This window comes from Sciurus carolinensis, chromosome 2 (genome assembly GCF_902686445.1).
Source record: "Sciurus carolinensis chromosome 2, mSciCar1.2, whole genome shotgun sequence".
Taxonomy (NCBI): Eukaryota; Metazoa; Chordata; class Mammalia; order Rodentia; family Sciuridae; genus Sciurus; species Sciurus carolinensis.
Genome location: NC_062214.1, coordinates 107874105 through 107898340, shown reverse-complemented (window position 1 = coordinate 107898340; position 24236 = coordinate 107874105). Strand labels below are relative to the sequence as shown.

The following is a 24236-nucleotide window of genomic DNA, read 5'->3' as shown; positions in this document are numbered from 1 at the left end:
CATTTCCTTAGGGTGTTTGTAGAGCGCGGCTGGGGAATTTCTGTTCAACTGGTCTGAGGAAGCTGCGGGCGGGTCTGGAGCGGCGGGCCAGCAGCTCTGCTCTGCCCCGCGGCCCAGTGGGTATTCCTAGGGTCCAGGCCCACAGGTGAGGCATGCCAGCACCGACAGGGGCGTCGGTGGGGCAACTTGTGGGTGTGGGTGGCCCCACGCCCCGGGCGGATGGTTTGAGGCGCGACCACCAGGGGGCGCACACGGCCAACCCCGCGACCAGAGCCACGGCCGGGAGCTGCGGCCGAGGTCCACAGTCTGCCAGGCACTGATCTGTCAATCAGGGGCTAAGGGAGGTGCGGCCAACCCCGGAATACAGTGGAAAGAATGCTAGGCGGGACCCCCGCAGTCCGCCCGCCGCCTTCCCGCCTCCGCTGGCGTGCGTCTTCCGCGTGGCAGGGCCGCCCCGCTCCCTCCCGCCTGGCGCGCTGCCTCTTTGTCTCTGCGCGGCTCCCCTCCTCCCAGACAAATGGCTGTTGGCAGGAAATTGGACGCGCTCTTGGGGAGCCGCTCTGGGCGGGCAGTGCGGCGAGGAGGGGGCGCCGTGTGGCAGCGGGCCCCGAGAGCCCCAGCCCCGGTAGGGGCGGCGGGGGATGTTTTGACATCTCGTCAAAGGAAGGAACTTGATGCTTCGAAAGTGCTTTTCACAGCCGGCCTGTGTCGGCTCCAGAGCTGATTTATAAACATAATCTGTGCTCTCCCCCGGTTCCCTCCCCTGTCAACCCGGGGGCGGCGCCGGAGGCGCGAACGCGGCTGTGCCTGGCAGGATCGGGTTTATTTATTGCCTCTGGCCGAGAGCCGGGGCGGCCCGGGGACTGCACAGTTCCCTCCGGCCCTAACCCTTCCCCTCATCTCCCCACCCCCCAATGCCGTCTCCAACCCAGGCGTCTGCCTTTCCCAAGCCCGGCACCAGACTCTGGGCGGAGCCCTCGGGTGGCTTGGGATTGGGGAAAATGGAGGCAGAGAGGGTTGGCGTCCCGCGACCTGTTTCACCCCTCACTGACCCAATAGAAAGAGGGTGGTGAGGGAGGTGGCCACCTCTTTCCTAGGGTTGGAAAGGGGCCGGAGCTGCCAATCTTAAACTCCGCAGGAGACCAGCAGCTCTGGAGCCCCATTCCTCCAGGGGTTATCCTTTCTCTCCAGGGTTTGCTCCAGCTCCAGACAACCTCTTACCCAAAGGCCCCAGTAGCCTTTCCCCTTTAGAATAAATTAAGGAACCTCCAGCATCTACTAGATCCCAGGGCAAGGGGAAGAAAGGTTTCATGTCCCTGGGAAGAGCCACTGCTTTCAGCCAGGTGACAGGGCTGGGTCCAGGTCCATCACAGTGCCCTGGCCTCACATCTACAGAGTCCGGATGGCCACAGGGTAGAGCAGGGACATGTGTTCGGCCCCCTTAATGGGCAGCTTGCGGCTGGCATAGTGATGCACGATTTCAGGGACACTGCTGAAGGGTGGGCTGTTCTGGCCCAGCACATACTTGTGTTCCTTGGTCCGGGAGAGCTTCATGTGCATGAAGCCCTGACTGCTCCTGGGAAGAGGAAGACACCCTGGTGAGTGGGGGCTCTCCTCAGTTCCCCACCCAGTCATCCAATAACCCTTCCCACTCCCACAGCAAGCCAGCTGAAGGTGGGAGATGAACAGGATGGTAGTCATTCTAGAAGGCAGGAATGTGGATCCAGGGTTTCTCGCTGGTGTGGTAAGCAGCATTAGGCACTGGATGGTGGTAAGGACACTGGGTGTGCCAACATTGTGTATAAAGTGAGTGTACAGCAGGGTGTGTGCAGGTGCAAAGTGGAGTGACCAGTACCCCCAGCCCTGGAATCCAAGCACCCCTGCTCTTTAGACTTTGGAACCAAGGTCACTTCAGCCTCATCCTTCCTGAGCTACATGCAGGACACCTGTGGGGGCTCCTGATGATTCATGTGGAGCCACAGATCCACTTGGCAGGAGGGTGGGTGGATAGATGTGATAACCAAATCTTGGTTGGAGCTCTCCCTTGCAAAGACTGGGGGAGGGAGCAAGCTGATCTGGAAGTCCCCCCAAAATATGGAAATGCTCAGCTGCCTCCTCCTGGGGACATCCCTTCCCCCTCTCGCTATCTGGGCCTTAGGCCAAGCCCTCAACTCATCCATCTAGCCCTTGTGCCTGAAATGACATCACCTCATGGCTGCAGCTCTGTTCCCTTTCTTAGAGAGGAGGGGCTCCACCGCCTCTCCCACCTCCCTGCATCACCCTGGAAACCAGCATTAGTGCTGGCCCTACCCTCTAGACAGGGATGACACTGTCCAGAACTCTAGCCAGCTGTAAATGTCCAGGTGGGCACTCTGAGTTTCAGAGAGAGGGGATGGCAAAACCACACCAGCAAAAATGTTCAAACTACCACAGGCTTGGTCTGCTGGGCTCCAGGTCTGAAACTCACCCACAGGCAATGGAATGTTTGAAGCTTGTTTGAATGGAATTGTCCTGAAGCTTGACTTGGCTGCTTCTGCCTACTTAAAAGACCACTTGGGAAAAAGGACAGAGCTAAGAGACCAGTGTAGGAAGCATAGTCATTGAGGGGTTGTGACCTCCATTCCTGAGGCCATCTTGAGGAGGGGACTGAAAAGCATATCACTTGCCTCCTCTGCCTGGACACTTTTCACTAGGCCCACAAGTGAGAAATCAGGGAGAATGGGGAGATTGAAGAGAGGAAAGGGATGGAAAAAAATGGGCCCCTAGCTGCATCCCTGCCTCCCAGCAGCGTACAGAAGCCTTAGAAGCCTAGCAGCCTGCTGGGAGAAGGATGGGGGCCTCAGGGTGTGTCAGGGTATGAGGTCATCTGTGGAACTGAGATAATGCATGGGGTTGACAGTGACTGCACAGGCCCTGGAAGGAAGGAGCCAAGGTCCTGAGGCTAGTACAGCCCCTGTGAGCAGTGGAGAGGAAAGGCAGGGAGCAGTCACTCTCTCCTGGGTGCTCCATGCCAAAACCCAGGTCTTCCCTCACCTTCTCTCAGTTTGGAAACGACCCCCTCTCCCAGTCTACTTGGGGGCCTCTCCCCAAAACTGTGAATTATATTTTCTCCTCAAGGGACTGATATGCCAAGAAGGGCAACAAGTGGCCAGTGATCCCAGATCCACCTGCATAATGGACCTCACTGGGAGAGGGGTGACTATGCTTTTCAACCTTCCGGGACAAGTCCCAAGGGTCCATTAGGACACAGCAAGGCCCTTGCCAGATCCTTGGGGATGAGGGTGGGGTAGGACCAGCTGAGCCACAGGACCAAGGCTTTTTGAGGAAGCTGTTTAATTACCAGTGAAAGCCCTTCCATTAGGGAGAAAAGAGAAACCATAATTGTATTTCAGAGAAACCATTTATATGCAAACGAGGCTCTGGCAGACAGATGCTGGGGAGGTCTGACCAGCCAGGGCTGGAGCAGGCGTCCAGGAAGGGCTCCCCTTTTCACTCCCCAGTAGTAAAAGGCAGCCCTCCATTCCTGGTTTAGCTCTACTCCTTAGTTCCTCCCCAGGGAGCCAGACACTGGACAGTACCAGACTCCAGGCATTTGGCACTTGATGAGGGGTGGAGCCAGTCACCCCAACTGTGTTCTTAAGAGTCAGACACAGCTGGGTTCAAATTCCAATGTGGGGACTTTATTTGTATTTATTTATTTTTTATTTTATTTTGAGACATGGTCTATGTTGCCTTGAACTCTGGGGCTGAGGTGATCCTCCTGCCTCAAGTCTCCCTCCTGAGTAGATGGGTCTATAGGTGGGCACAGCCATGCCCTGTTAGGGACCTTGACCAAGTCACAAACCTCTTGAATGTGTATAAAGGAGATCTATCTGGCAGGATGGTAGTTGGTTTGGAGATGGTATACATGCTGCTTGGGTATGCTCCATTAATTTTAACTACAATTTTTAAAGTAATATACTCACCTAAAGTTATATAAATCAAAATTTTGACAAATGAATTTTTCCAAAGTGCTCCTTTGGTTTTATAATCTGCAAACCCCTAGAATATGAAAGCTGGAAGAAATCTAAGAGTGTTCTAAAAGATTTGCAAATGGAGAAACCAAGGCCAGAGAGGTTAAGGGGTTTGTCTAAGGTCACACAGTTTTATCAAACTCAAGAAGAGAACTCAAGTTACCTAACCATGGTTTGGTACTTTTTCCACAATCTTTCAGTAAAGTTGAATAATCATCCCCTAAAGGTATCAGGTTCAGTAATCCCACATTTCCACAGATTGGATTTGCTTAAATAAGGGGGGGGGTATGTACCTATATCTAATGCCCTCAGAGAATGCAGTACAAAGTGGTGTAGGTAGGTGTCTGCTGGTAAAGTGGGGAAGTAAAATGGTTGCCTCAGGTGGTCTGCAGAACTCCTGGTCACCAAAAGGCAGACTGGTTGGTCCCCCAGGAAACCTAGAAGGCTGAGGCTGGACTGTGCATATTTGTTATAGGGAGCAGGGCTAACAGAAAGGGAGGGCCCAGCCTCTGCCACCTCTTCCAGGACTCTGCTCCAAACATATACTTCCTCAGAGTAAACAGGAGTAGCTCTGTGTCTACTGCCCTGTCCTCCTCCCAAGTCCCAGCCTCCCATCTTATCCTTTAAGACTCCCTCAGCCAAAGCTCCTCTATCTCCTTGTCTGCACTTCTGGAACATCTTGTACTTCCATTAACAATGGTGATGGTGATAATTTATTGAGCACCATGCTAAGTGCATCTCATATATTATTTCATTTAATCCTTCCCTATGGCGAATATTACCATTCCATTTTATTATAAGGCAACTGAGGCCTACAGAGGATAAGGGGGCCCCAGATCACACAGCTAGTGAGTGACAGAATCCTTCTCAACTGGATGCTGCAGCTTGTTGGTTTCCTCCTACAGAGCAGGGGCTGTCTCTCAGATATGTCAGGACGCCTGGCATGGAGACAGCAGTTTTTCATTGGGGATGGGAACCTCCCCAGCTTGGCTGGGCATGGGGAGAATACTGGAGTCCCCTCCTGCCCTACTGGTTGTGCCCCCACCTGCAGCCTCCCACACTCACTTGAGGGAGAGAGAGAAGTCATTCTTGCTGGTCTCACTGTTGCGCACCAGGTAGCTGGCCTCTTTGCACAGCCGGAGCAGGTTCTCGGCGTCTGTTCGGCTGATGGCCCCGTGGTACCAGCTGAGGATGAGAGAGAGGAAGGGGGGCATCCCTGCTGGGTCCCTCGCCGTCCAGGCCCACCCATTGTGGGTGTCCCCTGCAGGGAAGCCAGTGCCAGGAAGGGAGGAGAGGCGAGGGAGTTCCCAGCTGGACACAGACACTCACACCTGGTTTTCCAGAGGCAGTGCTGGGTCTGTCCACTCCCCCAGGGGGCTGCTGGGCTCTGGGCCTAGAGGCTTGGCTGACTTAGGGTTCCCTGCAGAGAGTCGGGGAGGTAGCCGCCCTTTCTCCTCCCGGACAGGTGACAGGCAGCTCTTCTCTGGTCCTTCAAACTGGGCTGTAGGGAACACAGGGATCATGGCCTCTGAAGACCCCAGATGTAGTGCCCTACTGAATAGCCAGTACCCTGCCCCATTTCCCCCACCCCTCTAAGGGGCAAAATGCATGTTCTGGAAGGGTGGTACACACCCTGACCAGTTTTAGGGACATCATCCTGGGCCCATTCTGGGTGGGTGGAGGATGGGCGTAGCCTCTACAGCCACGTGGGGATGTGACAGAGGGGAGTAACACCAGAAACCACTCGCTTCTCCCTCAGGAGCCGCTGACTGCCTTCCCCTCTTCCATCCCCCTCAGGGTGACTTCAGCGCTGATAATATTGTTTCTTTCTTCTCCTCAGAGTTCATTACCGTTCTCCAAATCACCCTGCCAAGCCATTCTGTAGAAATGACTTATCGATCTGAGAACAATTATCCGATTCCCCTTGGTGCCATCCTGACAGGCTAATCCTGCCCAAAGCCACCAGACAGCCTGCCCTCCCCGCCCCAAGGTCGCTGCCCACTGGCTCCCCTCCCCCATCCATGGAAACCCAGGGAGGTGACTCTGCCTGTCCCAGACCAGGGCAGCCTGACAGCTGAGCCTACACAGGAGAGGGCCCACCCTAGTGGGTAACATGGCTACAGGAACACATGCACCTGCATTTATAAAAGACCTACAACTCTCAGGCACAAAGGTACAAAGAGGTGCTCACGCCTGTGCTCACACACATTATGTCCATACCCACTTTTGGGTGCCCATTCTGGGCAAAATGAAACACAGAAGATGAATTCAGTGCCTTCTTTCCCCATATTTAGGCTCTTTCTCCTTGTAGCATTTTCAAGCCTTTCCTGTCCTCAGTCACCAGGTGCAAGGAACAGCTCCTCCGTTTGCTTTATTCAGTTAGAGCTTCCTGTGCCAGCACCTCCCCCAGGCCTCTGAAGGGTCTGCACTGTCAGGCAAAGCTCTAACCAAAGAAGCTGACTAAGAACAGTGGATTTTTGTGGCACAGTTGGGAACTTATTAGAAAGGGGTCTCCCTAAGGAGACACTTCGCCACAGATCCCTGAGGGAGGAGGGAGGAATGTGCATTTTATCTCTTCCCTCTCCCTCCAGGCCAAGAGGGATTCTTCCTGGGTTCTCCACACCCTACCCCACTTCTCAGCTCCTCCAACCCAAACCCACAGGGTCTGAGAGGTGAGGACATGTCACCCTGGCCAGAAGCCCCCACAGGACCCACCGCTGCTGTCCTCCAGGCTGGGCTCAGGGTGGGGTGAGGCTGGACCGGAGATGTCCCTGTCCCCGTCAGGCAGGGAGGGGCTGCTGTCCAGCTGTCCCACGGGCGGAGGCCAAGGTAGGTCTTTGATGACCTTTATGTCAACTGGAGCCAGTAGCAGAAGGCAGAAGAGAGACAGACAGTGACAGAGACAGAGACAGAAAGAGGCAGAGGTTGAGACTAAAACCCAGAGCTAGGATACAGGACAGCCTAGAAAGGAGAAGGGGGAGAGCAGAGGCAAGGGAGACTTCTGGGGAGGGAAGAGGACTCTCATGCAGGAGCTGGAGAGAACCACCACTGATCACACACGAGGCTGGCCTGGTCAAAGCCTAGCAGGCGGGATGGCAAGCAGCAGGACATAAGAGTATTTCTTTGCCAGCCCCATGGGTCCCATTCATCCGATCTATCATAAGTCTCCATGTCCCAAAGGGACTAGAAAAGGAGAAAAAGTGGGCTTAGGAGCTACCCACACCTCCCAGTACCACACCCTGGCTCCCACAGCCTCCTGGCATTCCCAGTCTTGCCTCCCTTCTTCTTTTACCCCCAGCCTGAGAATTCTTGGGCTGTGAGAATGTGACAGCTTAGCCTCAGATTGTCAGAAATACTCAGACTTGGGGGCAGATTTTTTTTGAAATGTAATGCCGCTCCCAACCTCAAGAAAAGTGACGCCACCTTCGGCTGCAGGATTGCTAACGAGGTTTCCTAATGACCAGCATAGATTTTCCCATTAAGCAATCCAAACAGTATTGATTCTCCAAGGAGACTTCTGGAGATAAATGGCCCATCCTCAATGGTGTGTGCTTTACAGGAAGCAAATTAGGAAACTGAGGCTTCCCAGTCTGGCTGCCAGGGTGGAGAGGGCAGAGTGGAGGACTGGGTCCAGCTCCAGGATGAGCCCCCTGTCCAAGGACGGGTGAGGGGACATGAGAATAAGAATGAAGTCTAATGGCATTTAAGCACTCAAGGATTTAGGAATGAAATCCCTCTCCCTACTCCCAGATCTTGTTCCGCCCACCTTGGACTGCCAACCTGCACTTTTCCATGGTAGACTCTGGCTGGGAACAGACAGTGGTGTGGTTAGGACAGGAGAAACCTGATCTTCATTCAGCAATCAGGGGATTTCTCAGAGACTTCCTCTGCAGCTCAGAAATCCCCCTGGGGCTGGGAGATACAGTCCTAGAATTCAGGTCAAGCCCACAGCTATTTTCATTGTTTGAAGTATTAAATGCCCTCTTTTGTTAAATGTATTTAACATACCCCACAAGCTTCATAATTTTGTATTGGAACTTCTTTATTTTTAAGTATACCCAGTCCCTAAAAGATGGCCTTGACCTCTGAGAGATGGTGATGCAGCGAAATTATGCCTTCTTCCTTTCCCCGTTCTAGTCCCTGACCCTGTGCTCAGTGTGTGTCTACACTGCCCAAGTCCCCAGTATCTTTGGTACAGAACTCTCTTTCTCTGCCCTGAAGACCCACTCCTATACCTCCCTGGGTTCCTGGGATCTACTACTTTCATTCTCCTGAGCCTGAGAAGTTGCTCAAAAACCCTAGCAGAGCGGCCTTCCCATTAAGACTTACCTGCAAAGGCTTTGGAAATCCGCTCCTTCTTCCACTCCCAGGGCTGGTCATACTCCTCTGGGGGCCTCTCATCATCCTCAGGCAGGCGGGACTCCCGGGGCCAAGTGGCTCCCTCACCTTCTGGGGTGACCCCCTCCTCCTCTGGCTCATAGGGTGTGTCATACAGTGGCAAGGGCTGGGTTGCCGTCTCCTTGGAGCCCCGGATCTCTGCCAGGGCAAGGAGGGGAGAGATGCGAGCTCAGCCTAGTGACCAGGGCACCTCCTCCAGCAATGCTCCTCACCACGAGCCAGGTCTCCTTCTGGGGGAACTCAGGAGTCACACATCCTGGGCCCTCACCCTCAAAACACCTCTGGAATGCATGAGGCCTTGGGCTTAAACCCTAGCACCTAGAAAAAAGTTGGGGAACCCCCCAAACCAAACAGTTCCAGGGCTCTACAAGCACTGGGTCCAAGAGAGGCAGAGGCACATAGGTATCAGACTGAAAGACATAAAAAGGATCCCATGACAGCCAGTGAGACTGGGCAGATGAAGTTGACATATTTAAGAAACTGAGTCATGGTCCTCCCCAGCCCACCTTCTCCTCATTGCCCAGCTCCATTCATTTTCTCCTGTCCCAAGTGACATCATTTCACAAAAATCAGGAAATGTTTCTTTGTTACTCAGGCACTGCTGACCACCCCTACTGTGAAACTTTCCTCTTTGATAAATCAATTTCATGGATTGTTTTTTTCTCTAATCACTCCCACTTGGACTCTCTTCCTGGATCCTCTCTTGGCCTCTATTTTCCAAGGTCAAGTCTTATTCATTTCACCTGACCCTAACTTTTGAACTACTTGTCCCATGGCACCCACTGCATCTGTATTATAGTCATATTCCCATGGCCAGAAAGATGTTTCACTTTGATATCATATCATTTCAAATTCACCACCTTCCCCCAAACTGTTGATTCTCTTTTCAGGATCACTGACCCCACTAAAAATCTGATTTTAAAAGCTATGAAGCTACTATCAAAAAATATATGCACTCAAATTTTTACATATATTCCAGGGCATTAATGGTCCATACCCCTCTGACCTCAACAAGGTATCCATCTACCTTCTCACTTTATCCATTTCTGTCTTCCTTAAACCTGACCCTGCTTCATTATCTAAATCCCATCAGTTCATTGCCAATACCTGATGACTTTCACCCCCATCTTTCTATATCTAGATTACTGCCAAGGTGAATCTCCACTTCATAGGCTTGTGTTTTCAGGGTTCCTGGGAACAATATTCCTGGGACAACACTCCAAAGATTCTCTCCTCCTCACCTACCTCTCCTGAGGGAGAGCAGTTTATCTGATTGGCCAGCAAATGCTCATTCTCTTACTCAGATCTACCTTCTGCTTCTTTCTCCTTGCAGTGAGTGGCCTGCCCCCCTGTAGAGGCCTATGGCTGCCTTGTGTTGCCCAAGCCTGAGTGGGCAAGTTTAATTCTGTGGCAGAGTATTAAGAAGCCCATTGTGATGACATAGGTAGGTAATGTTCTCCAATCAACCCTATCAGTAGTAGACATTTTAATCTCCATCTGTTTCCTTAATCTTACTCCTCAGTTATTAGTTATTCCTAAGCCCAGGAAAGGAAGAAAGAGGTCTTAAGTTATTGGCTCCTTAAAACTCCAGTAATTTCCACAACAGTCTGCTAATTCGACTTTCTGATGTCCAGTTCTTCCAGTCCATTCCTCACACAAAGGCCTCAGTAATTCCACTCTACCCCAACACTTTTTTTTTTTTTTTTTTTTGCAGTACTGGGAATTGAACCCAAGTGTTCTATCACTGAGCTATATCCCCAGCCCTTTCTAAAATTTTATTTTTTAGTTTTCATTCTGAGATAGGACTGGCCTCAAATTTGCAATCCTCCTGCCTAAGCCTCCTGAGGTGCTAGAATTATAGGCATACACAACTGCGCCCTGGTTCATCCCATTCCTTTCTTGCTCAAGAATTCATAATGACTCTATTCCCCCTTATGAACCAAATCCAAGAACTTAATTTCAACTTCGAAGTGCTTTGCTGTCCCTTTGGTTTCTTATCTTAGCTCCCAGTATGCCCAAGCACTAACAGTATTTATCCCTAAACCAATATTCCTCTCACCCTGGCTTGGGTCTTGGTTTAGACTGACCCATCCTTGTTTTTCTCTCTGATCACCCCCATTTGGACTCCCTCTCCAGATTCTCTCTTGGCTTCTGTTCCCCAAAACAAGGTCTTGTTCATTTCTCTCCACCCTAACCCTTTGCCTGGCCTCATGGCACCTATACTACCTATATTTCTAGTCATGTTTCCAATGCCATAAAGATGTTTCACTTTGATATAATATTTTTCAAACTCATCGCCCTTCTCAAAGCTAGTGATTCTCTTTTTTGAATTCTTTTATATTCCTTTTTTGGATCCTTGACCTCCCACCACTATCTCTCTGGCCCTTCCTATCTCAAATGCTTCTATCTGAACTTTGGTTGCATGGCTTCCGCTATGGCCTCAGGTTTCATAAGTTAAAGCTCCTCTTCCAAAAAGACTACTTTGAAGGTAGTGGCCATACCCCCAAAGATCTGGCAAAGGTTTTCTCCATATTTTCTAGGGACCAAGGAGTCAGTCCTTAGACTTGTGGGTGCTGGAGCATGTTTTACAGAGCCCAGGCTTCAGGGAGCACCTCCCCTGTTCCCCTGTTACTTACCAGCCATCATCTTTTGGGCCTCATAGGGCTCCATGTAGCCATCATTTTCAGGGACCTTCTCTGGGGCTACTGAAGGTCCTGCTGCACCTTCACCAGTTTCCTGAACATCAAAGGGGTCTGCATAGTCTTCTAGGATTGCCAGCTGTGGGAGAAGGGCAAAGACAGGGGCTTCAGACAACTGAGGCAAATCTGCTTCTACCTACACTCATCCATTTATGCTAGAGTCCAGGGTAGGTTGCCTCAAACCCAGAGCCCCAGCTACCCAAGGGAAGTCTCTGAGCTCAGATAGGGACCAGCTATGGCTTTTCCTTTGCAGGGTCCCCAACTAGGCTACGATGGTGATAATCTTTCTTTTCTGCTGATTTTGTGCCTCTGGGTCATGTCCTAGCCTAAATGGCGAGGATGAGGTTATTGTGCCATGCCTTAGGGTCCAAGCTGGACCAGAACCTACACTGAGTGGTTCAACAGAGAGAATGAATTCAGAGAACTGGTTACAATGGTATTGGAAGAGTTTGAAAAGCAAGTGGGGGATAGTGAGGCAACTCAGAGATTAGCATGTTCCATGCCCACCACTACTGCACTTCCAGATGCTGAGCAAATATAAACAGATGCCAACCCTCGAGGAAGGAAAGCTGAATACTCACTTTGCCACAGTTCTGTAGATGATCCTCACAATGTCCCTGTCATGTGGATAGCATTATCATTATCACTGGAGGCCCAGGGCAGTTAGGGAGCAACATGCCCAAGACCATTCTGCATTAGTGGGGGAACCAGGATTGGAACCCATGCCCTTTGTGCAAAGGGCCACCAACCTGCCATCAGTGGGCAGCTCAGCTGACCTGGAAGAGAGATGGCTTTGGGAAGCCCTGAGGCTCTGCTGAAATTCCCTTGGCTCCTGGAGGACAGGGACAAGAAAGGCGGCCTTACCTTAGCCCTCTACTTCCCATGCTGCCCCTCTATCCCATACAAGTGGCTCATGGCCACATTTCTGTCCCCATATCCAGTCCAGGCAGAGTAAACCATAAGCCACACGCCCTGCAGAGGTGCCCAAAGTGCTCAGGGCGGGGCACAGCTGAGGACAATAGACTCTTTCTCTAAGCTAGATATGGGCTTTTCCTGGTGGGCCAGCAGAGGTGGAGACAGCCCAGCCCACCCGGGGCTGCCAGCACCCTAAAAGTACCATACCACTGGATTACAGGTGTTGACACAAGGTGATTCTGGGACCTTTGCTATGAAGAAGGGCCACCCCTACCTTTCCCTAAGCACAGTGTTGTTTAGTTCTGAGCTGGATCAGGGCTCTGGGAGCTAGCTGAGCTGGGAGTCCCTCCAGGTGACCAACCTGGCCCGGACGAGAGGATATTAGAATGGGGACCCCTAACAAGGCAGAAATGGAGAAAGGAAACTCCCAGAGACCCCTATGGCATGCTACTTCAACCTGATAGCCCCTCTAAAGGATTCTAAAGTTCCCAAAGGCTGCTAACATGTCATCCCCTAAGGTCTTCCACTCTCACCTTGTTCCAGTCAAACCCCTTGGCTCCTTCACCTCCCTTGCATCTCTGCCTACTTCTGGAATGACCACCTCATATTCCACCCCCCCCCCCCCCCCCCCCCCCCCCGCAGATCATCCACCAGCCTGGAGCTCTGTCATTTTTGTCTCTCCAGCTCCAATAAGCACCTGGCACACAGTAAGCACTGGGAAAAATGCACCCTGTTGCTTGCTTTTTCCCAGGCCAATGGCACCCACAACCCCACCCCTGACCAAGGGTGCTCTAGAGTCAGTCCACTGTTAGTGATTCTGCCAGTCAGCACCCAGCCTCACACATCTGTGGCAGCTACTCAACAGTGTCTGAATCATCTGACACCTTACAAAAGCTCTCTTGCTTTAAGAAAAACCCAAAGTTAAAAGAGATCTAAGATTCCACTTTTCTCTTTGGTTTCTCTCTACCAAACCTGGATCACTCCCTCAAAGCTATGCTCTTTTCTTCCTTAATGGTCTTTCTTTTGCCTAGATCACTTTTCTTTCCTTCTGGCTTGACCAACCCTTACTCATTATTTTCTTTCTTTAGAAAACTCTTCCATGCTCACCCAGGCCTGCCTTCCAGCTGCCTCTGTGCTGGGCTACTGTCACACTGTGATAAATGTTTGTTTTATTTGATGTCTTCCTGAAGACTGTGGGCTTCCTGAGGGCAGGGCCCAAGTTTATTGCTAAATACCAGTGCCTGAAAGCTCTCAGTAATTATCTGTTACATCCGTTCACATAAAACAGGAAGAAGGGACAATGAAACACTTTTCTTTGTTCATTCAGAAGAGAGAGGAAACATAAATCTGGGTGGAGTCATAAAGGAGGACTGAGTCTTTCCAAGTGAAACTGCACCTTTAGTGAGCAGAAGATCCTAGTGCAAGCCCCTTTTACCCCCCCCCCCCAGAGCCCCTTTACCGTATCCCTTACCACACATGATCAGAATTGCAGTAGCCAGCTTCCTACTAGAGTCCTGGGCTAGTGCCTGGAGCTGTGACCTCTCCCAGGCTGGTGTGGGCCTCTGGAGCACTAGGCCACAGTGCCTGTGGGCAACCAGGTGGCAGCTCTGCAGGCAGCTCAATGGCTCCTCTGTTCCACTCCTGGCTCCACACCCTGCTCCAGGAAGCCCTGGCCCCCCGCCCTGGGCTGGAGTGCCCAGAAGAGCCACCCACAGGGCTCAGAATGGGAGCAGCAGCAGAGATGCCAGCTGGGAAGGCTGGCAGAATGGGGCACCCACAAGGGCACCTATGAAACCCATCAGAGCCCAGGCTGCTGCCAAAGTGTTTCTAGGTCTGTGAGGATGAACTGCTCAGTGGGGGAACCTACCCCCATAGACTTCTGACACTTGTGACCTACCACACTTTGTTAGTTTATTTGTGGCCCCTGGGCCCCCTCTGATGTTCCCACTGCTGTATCCTACATCCAACCAACCCAGGGCCCTTCACACAGAGTACATTCAAGACATAATTACTGGCTGCATAGAAGGCCTCCTTTTCCTCAGGCTCCATCCTCTAGGGTGACACCAACTTCCAGATCCCCATTCACTCTGACCTCTGACTGACCAGTAATGGCTGCACCACTAGGCTCTCAGGAGAACTGGATCAAAGCCTCTGGCTCAAGGGCAGAAGAGAGGAACAGTCAGTCAAGGGTCTTTAGGAAAGGCACACCACAACACCAGGACTGATATTCAGATATATCCTCTGGTATAGCCAGAATGTTATAGAAATGCTAAAAGTATTTTCAAACTAGTGGGTAAAGCAGTTCCTATCCAGAGGGCCCCATGTCCCCCTCCCTCCTGCACTCAGCAGGCTGTCTCCAGGACCCTGCTACTCTTCTGTTCAAATGGGCAATGCCCTTCCCAGAGCAGCTGTCTACTTTGCATCTCCTTCCTGCCCACGCCTCTTCTGAGGTAGCCAGCAGGCCCACCATCTGGTTCTGTCTTCTACTCTGCTGTTTGGATGGGAACATGTCCCTACCCATGGGGGTCCAGGGGATACAAATCCAGGGCAGAGCAAGGAGCACATGTTTCAAGATGTTGGCTTTGTACAGTCTCCAAACTACCCGCTCTGCATTTCTTCCACTTTTTTAGTTTACATTTAATATCTGGAAACCTATCTTTTTCAGCTGTTGAATAAGCATGGCAATAGTACTTATCTCAGAGAGAAGAGAAGAGGGAAATAAATTTGTAACAGTTCATAGTCCACAGGCTGGCAGGAGGTGAGCTCTGATGATCATCTTTTACATTCAGGTGTTAAGGCCTCACAATTTAGGTGCTTGTCCAGGGTACACAGCTTGTCAGCAGTAGAGACAAGACTGTAACCCAGGTCTCCTCTCAGTGCCTCGTCACAGATTTTCTAAAACTTTGAAAAATGCAACATCTTCTCTGCTTGTAGATTTAAATTTAAATTTAGAATTTAGGGGCTGGGGATATTGCTCAGAAGTAAAGTACTTGCCTAACATTGCAAGGCTGCAGGTTCAATCCCCAGCACAGAAAAAAAACAAAAACAAAAACAAAAACAAAAAACCTTTACCTCTGAGAAGTTCTGCTACAAAGAAATCAATACAATTTTTGTTTAATTTAGTATTTCCCCTAAATATTTAACCATGGAAACCCTTCCTTACTGAAAACCTATAACCAATCTGTTTGATTACTTTTCCCAAGATCAAACTTTTTGTAGCTGATGTTCCTACTTCTTGGAATGCTTGCTCCTATTTTATCTCTCTGGGAAACTTCTTCAATATGAAAGAGATTTGTTATTTTCCTTTTCTAATTATAAGAGCAATGCCATGCTTACAAGACATTCAAACATCACAGACATGACTAATGCCACCAACTCTTTTAAGACCCTTGGGACCATCTCAGGCTTGGTGATCTCCAGGATTCAGGATATGGTGAATTCATCACAGAAAATGCCCCTCATTCCTTCTCTAAGGATCCTCCTCCTCTTGCTCATTAGCAAATGCTTCATGAACACCCCTTCTCTGTGGCATAGCTCGTGGTCAGTGCTGAGGGCCTAGGCATGATGCTTAGCCTGGAGTCAGTTCACTTGGCTGTGAAGCCTCATTTTTTACCTGCTAGCTGAAAAATCATACATTCAACATTCCTTTGGTTCAATTCCTCTATATATAACCCAGGGAGAGTAACAGAATCTTCTTTACAGAGTTGTTTAACCACTAAGTCACATACCCAGCCCTTTTTTTATTTTGAGACAGGGTCTTGCTAAGTTGCTTATAGCCTCACTAAGCTGCTGAGACTAGCTTTGAACTTGTGATCCTCCTGCCTCAGCCTCCCAAGCCACTGGGATTATAGGTGTGCCAAAGTGCCCTGCCTTACAGGGTTGTTGGAAGAATCAGTCTAACATACATCAGCTGCTTCAAAATGGTACTACACAAGGTCAGTGCTCAGTAAATGTCAGTGACTACATCATTAAAGAGTAAAAGACCATATTTTGGGATCCTCTAGGAGCTCATACTGACAGACACAAAACAAGCTCCAAGAGACTGAAGTGCTTCAAGGTGCTCTGGGGGAACCTATAAGTCCACAGCATGCAGGATTTGGGACCCACCTTTGCTCTCACATAATATCTTGCTGGTTCTAGGGAGAGGGCAACTGGAGTACGCAGTAGGTATCCCTCCAAGTCATGGACCCTAGCCAGGACTTGCTCAGACCAGACAGCAATGGCCATCCATGGTCCTCAGGGTCCCAGCTGTTCCTAGCTCCCAACAGGCAGAGTGCCAGGGCTGAGGCATGACTGAGTCACTTATTGGCCAAGTGAACCAGTACAGATGTCTTCCAGACAGAATAAGTGCCAAAGTGTGATGCAGTGGTACTGGGTAGAGTGGAAGGGCCAGATATAATCCCTCAAGTGTCCACAGGTCTCAGTCATCCTTAAAGCACCAATAGTAGCACAGATGGCCAGCCCAGGCTATAGAGGGCTGTCTAACCAGTTCTCAAAGGTCCCTCTACCTGGACCCCTACGTTTCCTCCCTCCCCTTCCCACAACTTTCCTCCATCCTCTATTTCAATCACAGAATACATGCAAGATAAATAGATCACACATCTAGACTATGTAGAGGCCATAAGGTGGCAAATGAAAGCAAACTACAAAAAGGCAATGACCAAGTCTTCTAGGTATCCCTTTTAGTGCCTACGACAGTGTTACCTAATGACATAGTATACCCAATGAACACTGGATAAGGGATGGTTCTATACTCTAGCCACCCTCTTAACCTAGGGGCAGGACTTCAGACACTCCAATGGTCTCTCTCATTTTTCTCTTCCTACCTGTCTGCTCACTTCTTTCCAAACTGGGGCCCTGAGGATCTAATTCCATGTAGATATCATTTACAAGGTATATCTGTTTTTAAAAATTCTTAAGACTGTATTTTGGGGGCTATAAACCCCTAATCTGATTGCTGTAAGTCTTTCCCCAGAAAAATGGGAACTACTTACACAGTTTCTGGAGTGTCATGATCCCTAGGACCTTTGCCATGAGCTAAGAATAAGAGCCCTTGTTTCAATATGGGGTGCATGACAATCTTATTGTCATGTCACTCCCTGTCCCCCAACCCATTCATCTTTGCAAGACAGAGGCAAGGGACACACTATGCAGATGGTCATAGGCAGCTCAGAGCTTCAATCATTCCATATCCACCCCCTTTCCTAATTAGACCATGTTTTTCCTACTGAAGTTCAGAGAAAAGTGAGCAAGTCAAAGGAAGGCCCAGCTTTCTGGCCCCTCTACCACAGTACCTCCTGGAGGCAGGACAAGGGCCCAGCTCCAGAGGGAGAGTACTTCCTGTGGCCAGATGGCAAGCCCTGCTTGCCCCTTGCAGGGTGCCACTCCTGCTGCTCCCACACCTGCCCTGCCAGGCTTGCCCAGATGGTCACCCTTGCACACCCGCCAATTACAGCAGTGGATTTCAGGGTGGGCTGGGAGCCATAACCCTGCATGGGAAGAAGGCTAATGGTCCTGGGCTCCCTGGATTTCTCAAGGTCCTGTCCAGGTCCCTGTTCTCTCCTGCTCCCACATGCACAAGGTTCCTTTACCCTCAGTCTCATCACAGAAGTACCTCCACTCATGTCAACAAACCTCATGACCAACCCCTCTCAGAGTGTTGATCCCTCCCATCCTCCAGCAGTAACCACTGGACTTCAAGAGAAGGACAGGAGCAGGTCAGTCCAAGGCACATCCAGGTCCCCAGTCCCTGTCTCACCTAAGGATAAGACCCCAAAGCAACAAAACAAAGGACTCTGTAGAACTAAGAGGAGGGAGAAAGCAGTCACACACCACAGAAACACTAGCTCATTAGGGGCAGGGGTGGCTCACTAACCAGGGGAAACAACTTGTGTAAGATCTGTAGGTCATGTGTCACTCAATAGGCCTAAGGGGTGCTTAGACAGCTGGGGTTAGTCCTTGTTTGGGTTCTTCCTAGGGAAAAATTCTGGAATCCCCCAAACTCTTCTCCTTAAAGTGGTGGGAATTCCTAGGGCAGGGCCCACTGAGGCTGTGTCCTTGCCCTTGGGACAGTTCAGATGGCATCCTGGGTCCTTCTCATCACACCCACTAAAGAAACAACAGATTGTGTGTGGCTCCTGGGAGAGCCTGCTGGATTTCATTCCTGTTCCTGTGGTTGACAAAATAGTCAGACATCACTTGGCGCCCCCAGTTCTGAACAACCCACAGATCACAGAGCTGACCCAAGCAGAGAAATGAAGAAACCATGGGTCTGTCTGCATGGTTGAATGGGTGCAGTCCCTTACTTAGGGATTTGTAGGAAAATGTGCAAGGGTTGCTACTAGGGAGACCCTGACCCTCCAGTCACCCTGGTAGTGTATACTTACCATTCAGGACATATTTATGCAACTCTCTTTATGCCAAGCATTGTGTCAGACAGATCTACAGATATTAGGAGAACATAGTCCTTGTCCTGGAGGAACCACAGCTTGGTGGGCAGCCTGTTAGGCCATTCTAAGCCACTGCAGAGAGGAGAAGGGCTAAGGAGAGCTTAGGCCCACATGCCAACAGGCAGTGCTCAGAGAGGAGGAGACTGACTGATCCGTGGTAAAAATAAGGCCTAGTACTCTGGTCTGCCTCACTGCCACCATCACATCACACAACAGCAGGGACAATTAGGAAGGAAACAGCACAGCCTGGGAAAAGTGCCCTTAAATCTTCCTCTGCAGACTAAGGATCCTGGCCCATGATTGGCAGCCATGCCCCATGGCAGGAACTACAGAAAAAATTATTCACATTCTTGAGGCTTCTGTTCTGACCCTGACACATCTCTCTCATCCAGGAAATCAGGCAGAAAGGCGCTTTCTCGGCTGAAAGTCTCAATCCTGGAGCCAGTGGATTTAGACAACAACTTTGCTCTCCAATCAAATAAAAATAAAAATGTTCTCCTCTGCTGAGAAGAGGGGACCAAGCCCCAGGACTGAGTTCCTAGGGTGGAACAAAGAAGGAAAAGAGGGCCAGGGAGGCACACAGAGTCATCCTCCTAGGATTTAGGGCTACAGAGACCTGGGCATGGCTTTCAACTGTTCCTCTGCCAGGGAGGGCTAAGGCCAACTGTGACTGGGCAAAAGGGCTCTAAGACACAGTAGATGTTCTGGGGAACAGTGGCTGCCCTGCTCTCTTTCCTACCCTAGTGCCTGCAGATCCATAAAACCTCTCTAGTCTCTCTCAGAATGACTTGGATAGAAGGAGGACAAGAGAAGAGAAAGCATGGACTCAGTTATTTGGCCCCATCTGGGCAACAGGTCCTGAGAAGGGGCTGCCCTTGTGGAACAAGGGAAGGAGTGGGACTGGATCCCGGTGGTCAGCATTATTAGCAAGAGCTGCACAGTACCCATCCTGGCCTCCAGAGAACGCAGTCCATGCAGTTCCAATCCCATTGGGTAAGGCAAAGGGTAACTCTTACTATGTCCACAAGGAGAAACCCCAGCCTTCCCCTCTGGTCTGGGTTTTCGTCACCTGCAAGGATGCTTGGACTCTAGCGGGAGGAAGGAGAGAAGAAGGAAGCAGAGGAAGAGAAGCAGGAGAAGAAAGCTTTGTACAGATTTTGCCCAGGGGGAAGGGTCAGAGATCAAAGGGCAGTGGGCTTCTACTCTGAGGGGCAGAAAAGCCATAAACCAGCAAGCAGGGAGGTGTGCTTCTCAATTCCCTTTAGGAAAAATGCTCAAGGATCAGGCTTCCTGGGGGCTGCGAAACCGAGTAGAACACAAGAGGGGGAGGGTCACTAGTCCTGAGGTCGCATCAAGGCATAGGGGCAGAGTTCGGGGCTCCCATCTCGGATTAGCTGGTCGAGAATCTGAACAAAGGTGGGTTAAGACTCAGAGCCCCAGGGTCAGGGACTAAGCTTGTGTCCGCCAGGAGCCGTGACAGCGAGAGACCTGGCCAGGCCACCTTTGTCCCTCTCACAACCTCCAGACCTCCAACCACTCCCCTCCTGGCCACCCACTCCCGGCGCGGCACTCACCCTATCGCTGCTGGATTGGGGTCCAGAGATCCGCTCATCGGGAGGGGGAGCTGGGGGCCCAGGGGTCTCGACCCGAATAAGGCGGTGCGGGGGTGAACCGTGGCGCGGGGGCGGCGTGGGGCCGGGGGCTACGGGGGTGGCGAGGGCTATGGAGCCGGACGATCCCCCGGAGTAGGGGTCTTCGAAGTCGCGCTCTCGCTGCAGCCTGTAGGCGGCCAGGATATCGGGGGGCGGCGCGGGGGGTGCGGCCGGGGAAGGCGCAGGGGGACGGTAGTCGGGCTCCGGGGGCGCCGGCTTGCCCCCACCTCCTCCGCCGCTCCCCCCGCGGAACCCCAGATGCTCCCGGAGCCACTTCGCTACTCCGCCGCTGCCGCCCCCTCCTGGGCCTGCTCCAGCACCGCCAGCGCCCCGGCGGGACCCCCCCGGGCCGCCTCCAGCGCTTCCCTGAGCCCGCGGGCCCGGGCCAGAGCCCGCGGGAGGAGCTCCGCTCAGTAACATGGGGCCAGTCAGACTGAGCAAGGGGAGCGCGGTAGCCTGGCGGGGGGCGGGGGCGGGCGGCAGGCAGCAGGGAGAAGGCGGAGCTGCGCCGGGCGGCGGGAGGGGGCGGGGCTCGTCAGTAACAAGGGAGGGGCGGGGCTCCGCTGTCTAACGGAGTCGACCTCCCTCTGCGCGGGAGGAGGTGGGGAGGGCGGGAACCGGAGACTGCAGGCTCCTAGCCTGTGTGGAAGCCAGAGAAGTGAAGTGGGCGACCGCAGGGCTGGGGATGCGACTCTTGGACTGAGGGTGAATCCTCCACTTGTCACCACGCGCGCCTTGTGGGCGCGCACCCATACCTATCCGCGCCCCTCCTCCTGCTTCCAGCTGGTCCAAGAGTCGGAAAGGGTAGCCCCTGGCCCTCGGACCCCTTCTGCTCCTCTTCTTCCTTCCCTCAAGGCCTCGCAATCTGAGAACACCCTTCTAGAAGGGAACGTCTAGCGAGGACAAGAGAAGGGGCTGTTCCATAAGATGTATCTATAACTGCTCCCCCACTCCTCGGGAGCCACATGTACCTCCTATCCCATCGCTTGAATTGCATATACCCGAATCAACGTTGTTTTCCAATTCAGGCAGACACACATCACAATCAACTCCTTAGAGAGACGCACTTCTTTCGTGTGGTTTCCGCATATGATATGCCCTGCTCAACAATCCTCCCACAAACAACCCTCGCTTACAGGCGCACCTGCCCCAAGCAGGCCCACCCAGCCCCTGACGGCAGCATGCGCACTCGCAGAAATCCCTTCAAGCCACATTCTGGGTTTCATTGTCAATCAGATTAGTGACAGAATGGAAACAGACAAGTCAATAAATCAAGTCTAGAAACAGTTCCAATGTTGTCTATCACAAACCCCTTATCCTCTCGAGGCTCCGATGTTCAAGTGCTAGGCATTTTTATCTTAGGAATAAAGGCAATTTCTCACCAGAAGTGTTGTGCCCTGAAGCCAACACTAATATTTGCCTTCGGAAGATTATCTGCCTCATCTTACCATAACCCACGCTTTGTACTCTTTCAGTGTCTTTCCTCTCTTAGGCTCATATCTGCCTTTTTGACGGAGCAAAGAACCAGGTGAGGTCCCAAAGGGAAGGAATTCGAAGCTGGGGGAGAAGAATGTGATAGGAAAACTGCAAATCTCCTAGGATTCCTTGGGCTCCAGTTCTCAAAATATTTGTCAAATTCTAGGGCATGTTGTGTATATAAGCTTCTCAATCTTTAATGTGAACACGAGTCTCCTGGGGATTTTGTTAAATTGAAGAGTAGGTCTGTAGGTCTAGCTTGGGTGTAGTCCCAGACTTTGTATTTCTGACAGGCTCCCCAGTAGTACAAATGCTGTTGGCTCCAGAGCAAGAACACTTTAAGTAGAGGACTGCAGAAGATAATGAAAAATCTAGTTTTGTGCTTGATTTCGTGAAGTACAATAGAAAATATAACATGTACAAGTTTCTTAAATGTGCATTTTAAAATATTAACTAATGATGCAAAGCTGTACAGAGATGATACCAGAAGAATAGTCTTCTGAAGAATAGTCTTCTGGTATCATCCATATGTGAGGGTCTCCACAGTTACCAGGTGGAAAGGTACAGAAAGGTCACTGATAAGGAGTGAATGGTTGTGGCTCTAGACAGATATTTGGGCAAGGTACTCAATGCCACGGATCCTTTTCTGGAAAGAGCGATGTGTGAAGATCAAGGGAGATGATGGATATGAACTAGCTTATAGAACTGTAAAATATTTACAATGGAGGTTGGAGCTGTGGCTCAGTGGTAGAGCGCTTACCTGGTATGTTCAAGGCCCTGGGTTCCATACTCAGCACCACATATAAATAAATAAAAGATCCATTGACAACTAAAAAATATGAAAAAAATATTTACAATGGAAGGTGTCACATGAGGCCACATGTTTAAGAGGTAGTACAGAGTCAGGTGCAGTGGTGCTTGCAGATAATTCCAGCAGCTCTGGAGGCTGAGGCAGGAGGATTGTGAATTCAAAGCCAACTTCAGTAATTTTGCAAGACCCTGTCTCTTAAAAAAAAAAAAAAAGCCTGTGGGGATGTTGTGGCTTAGTAGTTAAGTGCTCCTGGGTTCAATCCCTGGTACAACAAATAAATAAATAAATATAGTACAAAGTCAGGCTGATGAGAGCTCAAAGGAATGGAATCAATCAAGTCTGCAGACTTCCTGCAGGAGGTAGACCTGAGTTGTGTAGGATTTAGACGGAGGAAACAAAGGGGTGTAAAGTCATTTCAAGCCAGTCTTTGAGCTGAGCAAAGGCACAGAGGTGGGGATCAGCACACTGTAAGGAAGTGGAGTATCCCTGGTGGGGGAAAACAGGAGCAAAGTTAAATTATTTAGGAGGGAAGGAGCATGTTCCTAATGATAGGGTGTAAATGATTATTTAAAAATTACAATGTCTTGGGTGAATTATACAGTTACACTTGTTTGAATTATTAACGAAAATTTCTCCCCTGAAGAGTGTGAACTCCTGGAAGTTGGTAGTGTTGAGCACCTCAGGGGGGCCAGGCACTTTGATGGGAACCAAGAAATATAAGAAGCCAACACAGCAAGTCTCCTCTGAAATCCAAACACTTAGGTAGTGTTTCAGCATGGAGTTGAACTCTGTTGGGCAGCAGGAGTAGTTCCCACCACCTAGTGCACAACCTATCACATGGTCCTGGCTTAACAAATGTTAAAATAAACAAACGTAATTTCTCTTATTCTTAGTTTTATATAGTTGTAATTGTGGTATGCACACAATTTTATGTCCTTCTCCCCCCTTAACATTGTATTATGATTTCCCCATGTTTGTTATATAGCCTTTATTTTCTTCCATTTCTTTTGGAAAATTGTTTTATTTTATTTTTTTGGGTGGGGAATTTTAAACCTACAGAAAAATTCACAAAAAGTACGCTGAAACTGGGTATGATGATGGACACCTGTAATCCCAGTGATTTAGGAGGCTGAGGCCAGCCTCAGGAAAAAGGTCTGGGGATGCAGTTTAGTGGTAAGCGCCTCTGGGTTCAATCCCTGGTGTATACACACACACCAAAATAAATAAATAAGTAAGTAAATAAATAAATAATCAAAACCAAACAACAACAAAAACCTCACAGTGGAAACCTGTACCCCCTTCTCCAAGACTCATTGAATTTAGACATTTGCCATATTTATTGTATTCTTTTTTTCTTCTTTCTTTTCTTTGTGTGTATTTGTGTGTGTATGTGTGTGTGTGTGTGTGTAGCCGTATTTCCTAAAACTAAGGAATTCTATAGGGTCACAAGACCTTTATCACACTTAGGAAGTTTAACATTTATTTAATAGTATTGTCCACTATAAAGTTTATATTAAAATTTCCCATTTTTCTCATGTGTCTTCTATAAGTTTTTTTTTTAATTCCAGATCAATCAGAGTATCCCACTGCATTTGTTTGTTAAGTTCCTTTATTTTGATCTTAAGTAGTCCCCCTTTTTTTTGTTGCTTTTCATGACATTTATGATTTTAAAGTGTCCAGGCTAATTGTCACGTAGAATGTCCCACATTCTGAGTTTTCCCACAGTTTGTTCATGATTTAATTCAGACTAAACATTTCTGAAAAGACCACTACATAGGAGATGTTGCGGACTTCCCAGGAGTCACATTAGCAGTCCTGTAATG

General features: G+C 50.2%; 1 protein-coding gene across 5 annotated transcripts; it reads right to left on the bottom strand.

Annotated features, from left to right (window-relative positions):
- Positions 1 to 99: 99 nt before the first annotated feature.
- On the bottom strand, positions 100 to 20585 carry Shf (Src homology 2 domain containing F). Of its 5 annotated transcripts, none has more exons than XM_047538607.1 (7): positions 20049 to 20585; positions 11048 to 11189; positions 8343 to 8549; positions 6729 to 6869; positions 5343 to 5514; positions 5079 to 5198; positions 100 to 1576 (listed from the first exon to the last, which is right to left on the bottom strand). In XM_047538607.1, exons 1-7 carry the CDS (start codon positions 20544 to 20546, stop codon positions 1390 to 1392), a joined length of 1467 nt encoding a protein of 488 aa, XP_047394563.1. In that variant the 5' UTR covers positions 20547 to 20585; the 3' UTR covers positions 100 to 1389. The 5 variants fall into 5 exon arrangements, with proteins under 5 accessions (XP_047394563.1, XP_047394566.1, XP_047394568.1 ...); XM_047538608.1 differs by lacking the exon at positions 100 to 1576 and adding an exon at positions 3328 to 4951; XM_047538610.1 differs by lacking the exon at positions 6729 to 6869.
- Positions 20586 to 24236: the final 3651 nt, after the last annotated feature.

What these genes read in the sequence shown, in the direction of transcription:
- Shf (XM_047538607.1), bottom strand. Translation starts at nt 20,546, where the DNA reads ATGTTACTGAGCGGAGCTCCTCCCGCGGGCTCTGGCCCGGGCCCGCGG. An exon ending in GGCCCAAAAGATGATGGCTG is followed by an intron (nt 8,550 to 11,047) that starts GTAAGTAACAGG and finishes TTGCCCTGGCAG; the next exon opens with AGATCCGGGGCTCCAAGGAG. An exon ending in CTGCCTCTGGAAAACCAGGT is followed by an intron (nt 5,199 to 5,342) that starts GTGAGTGTCTGT and finishes TCTCATCCTCAG; the next exon opens with CTGGTACCACGGGGCCATCA.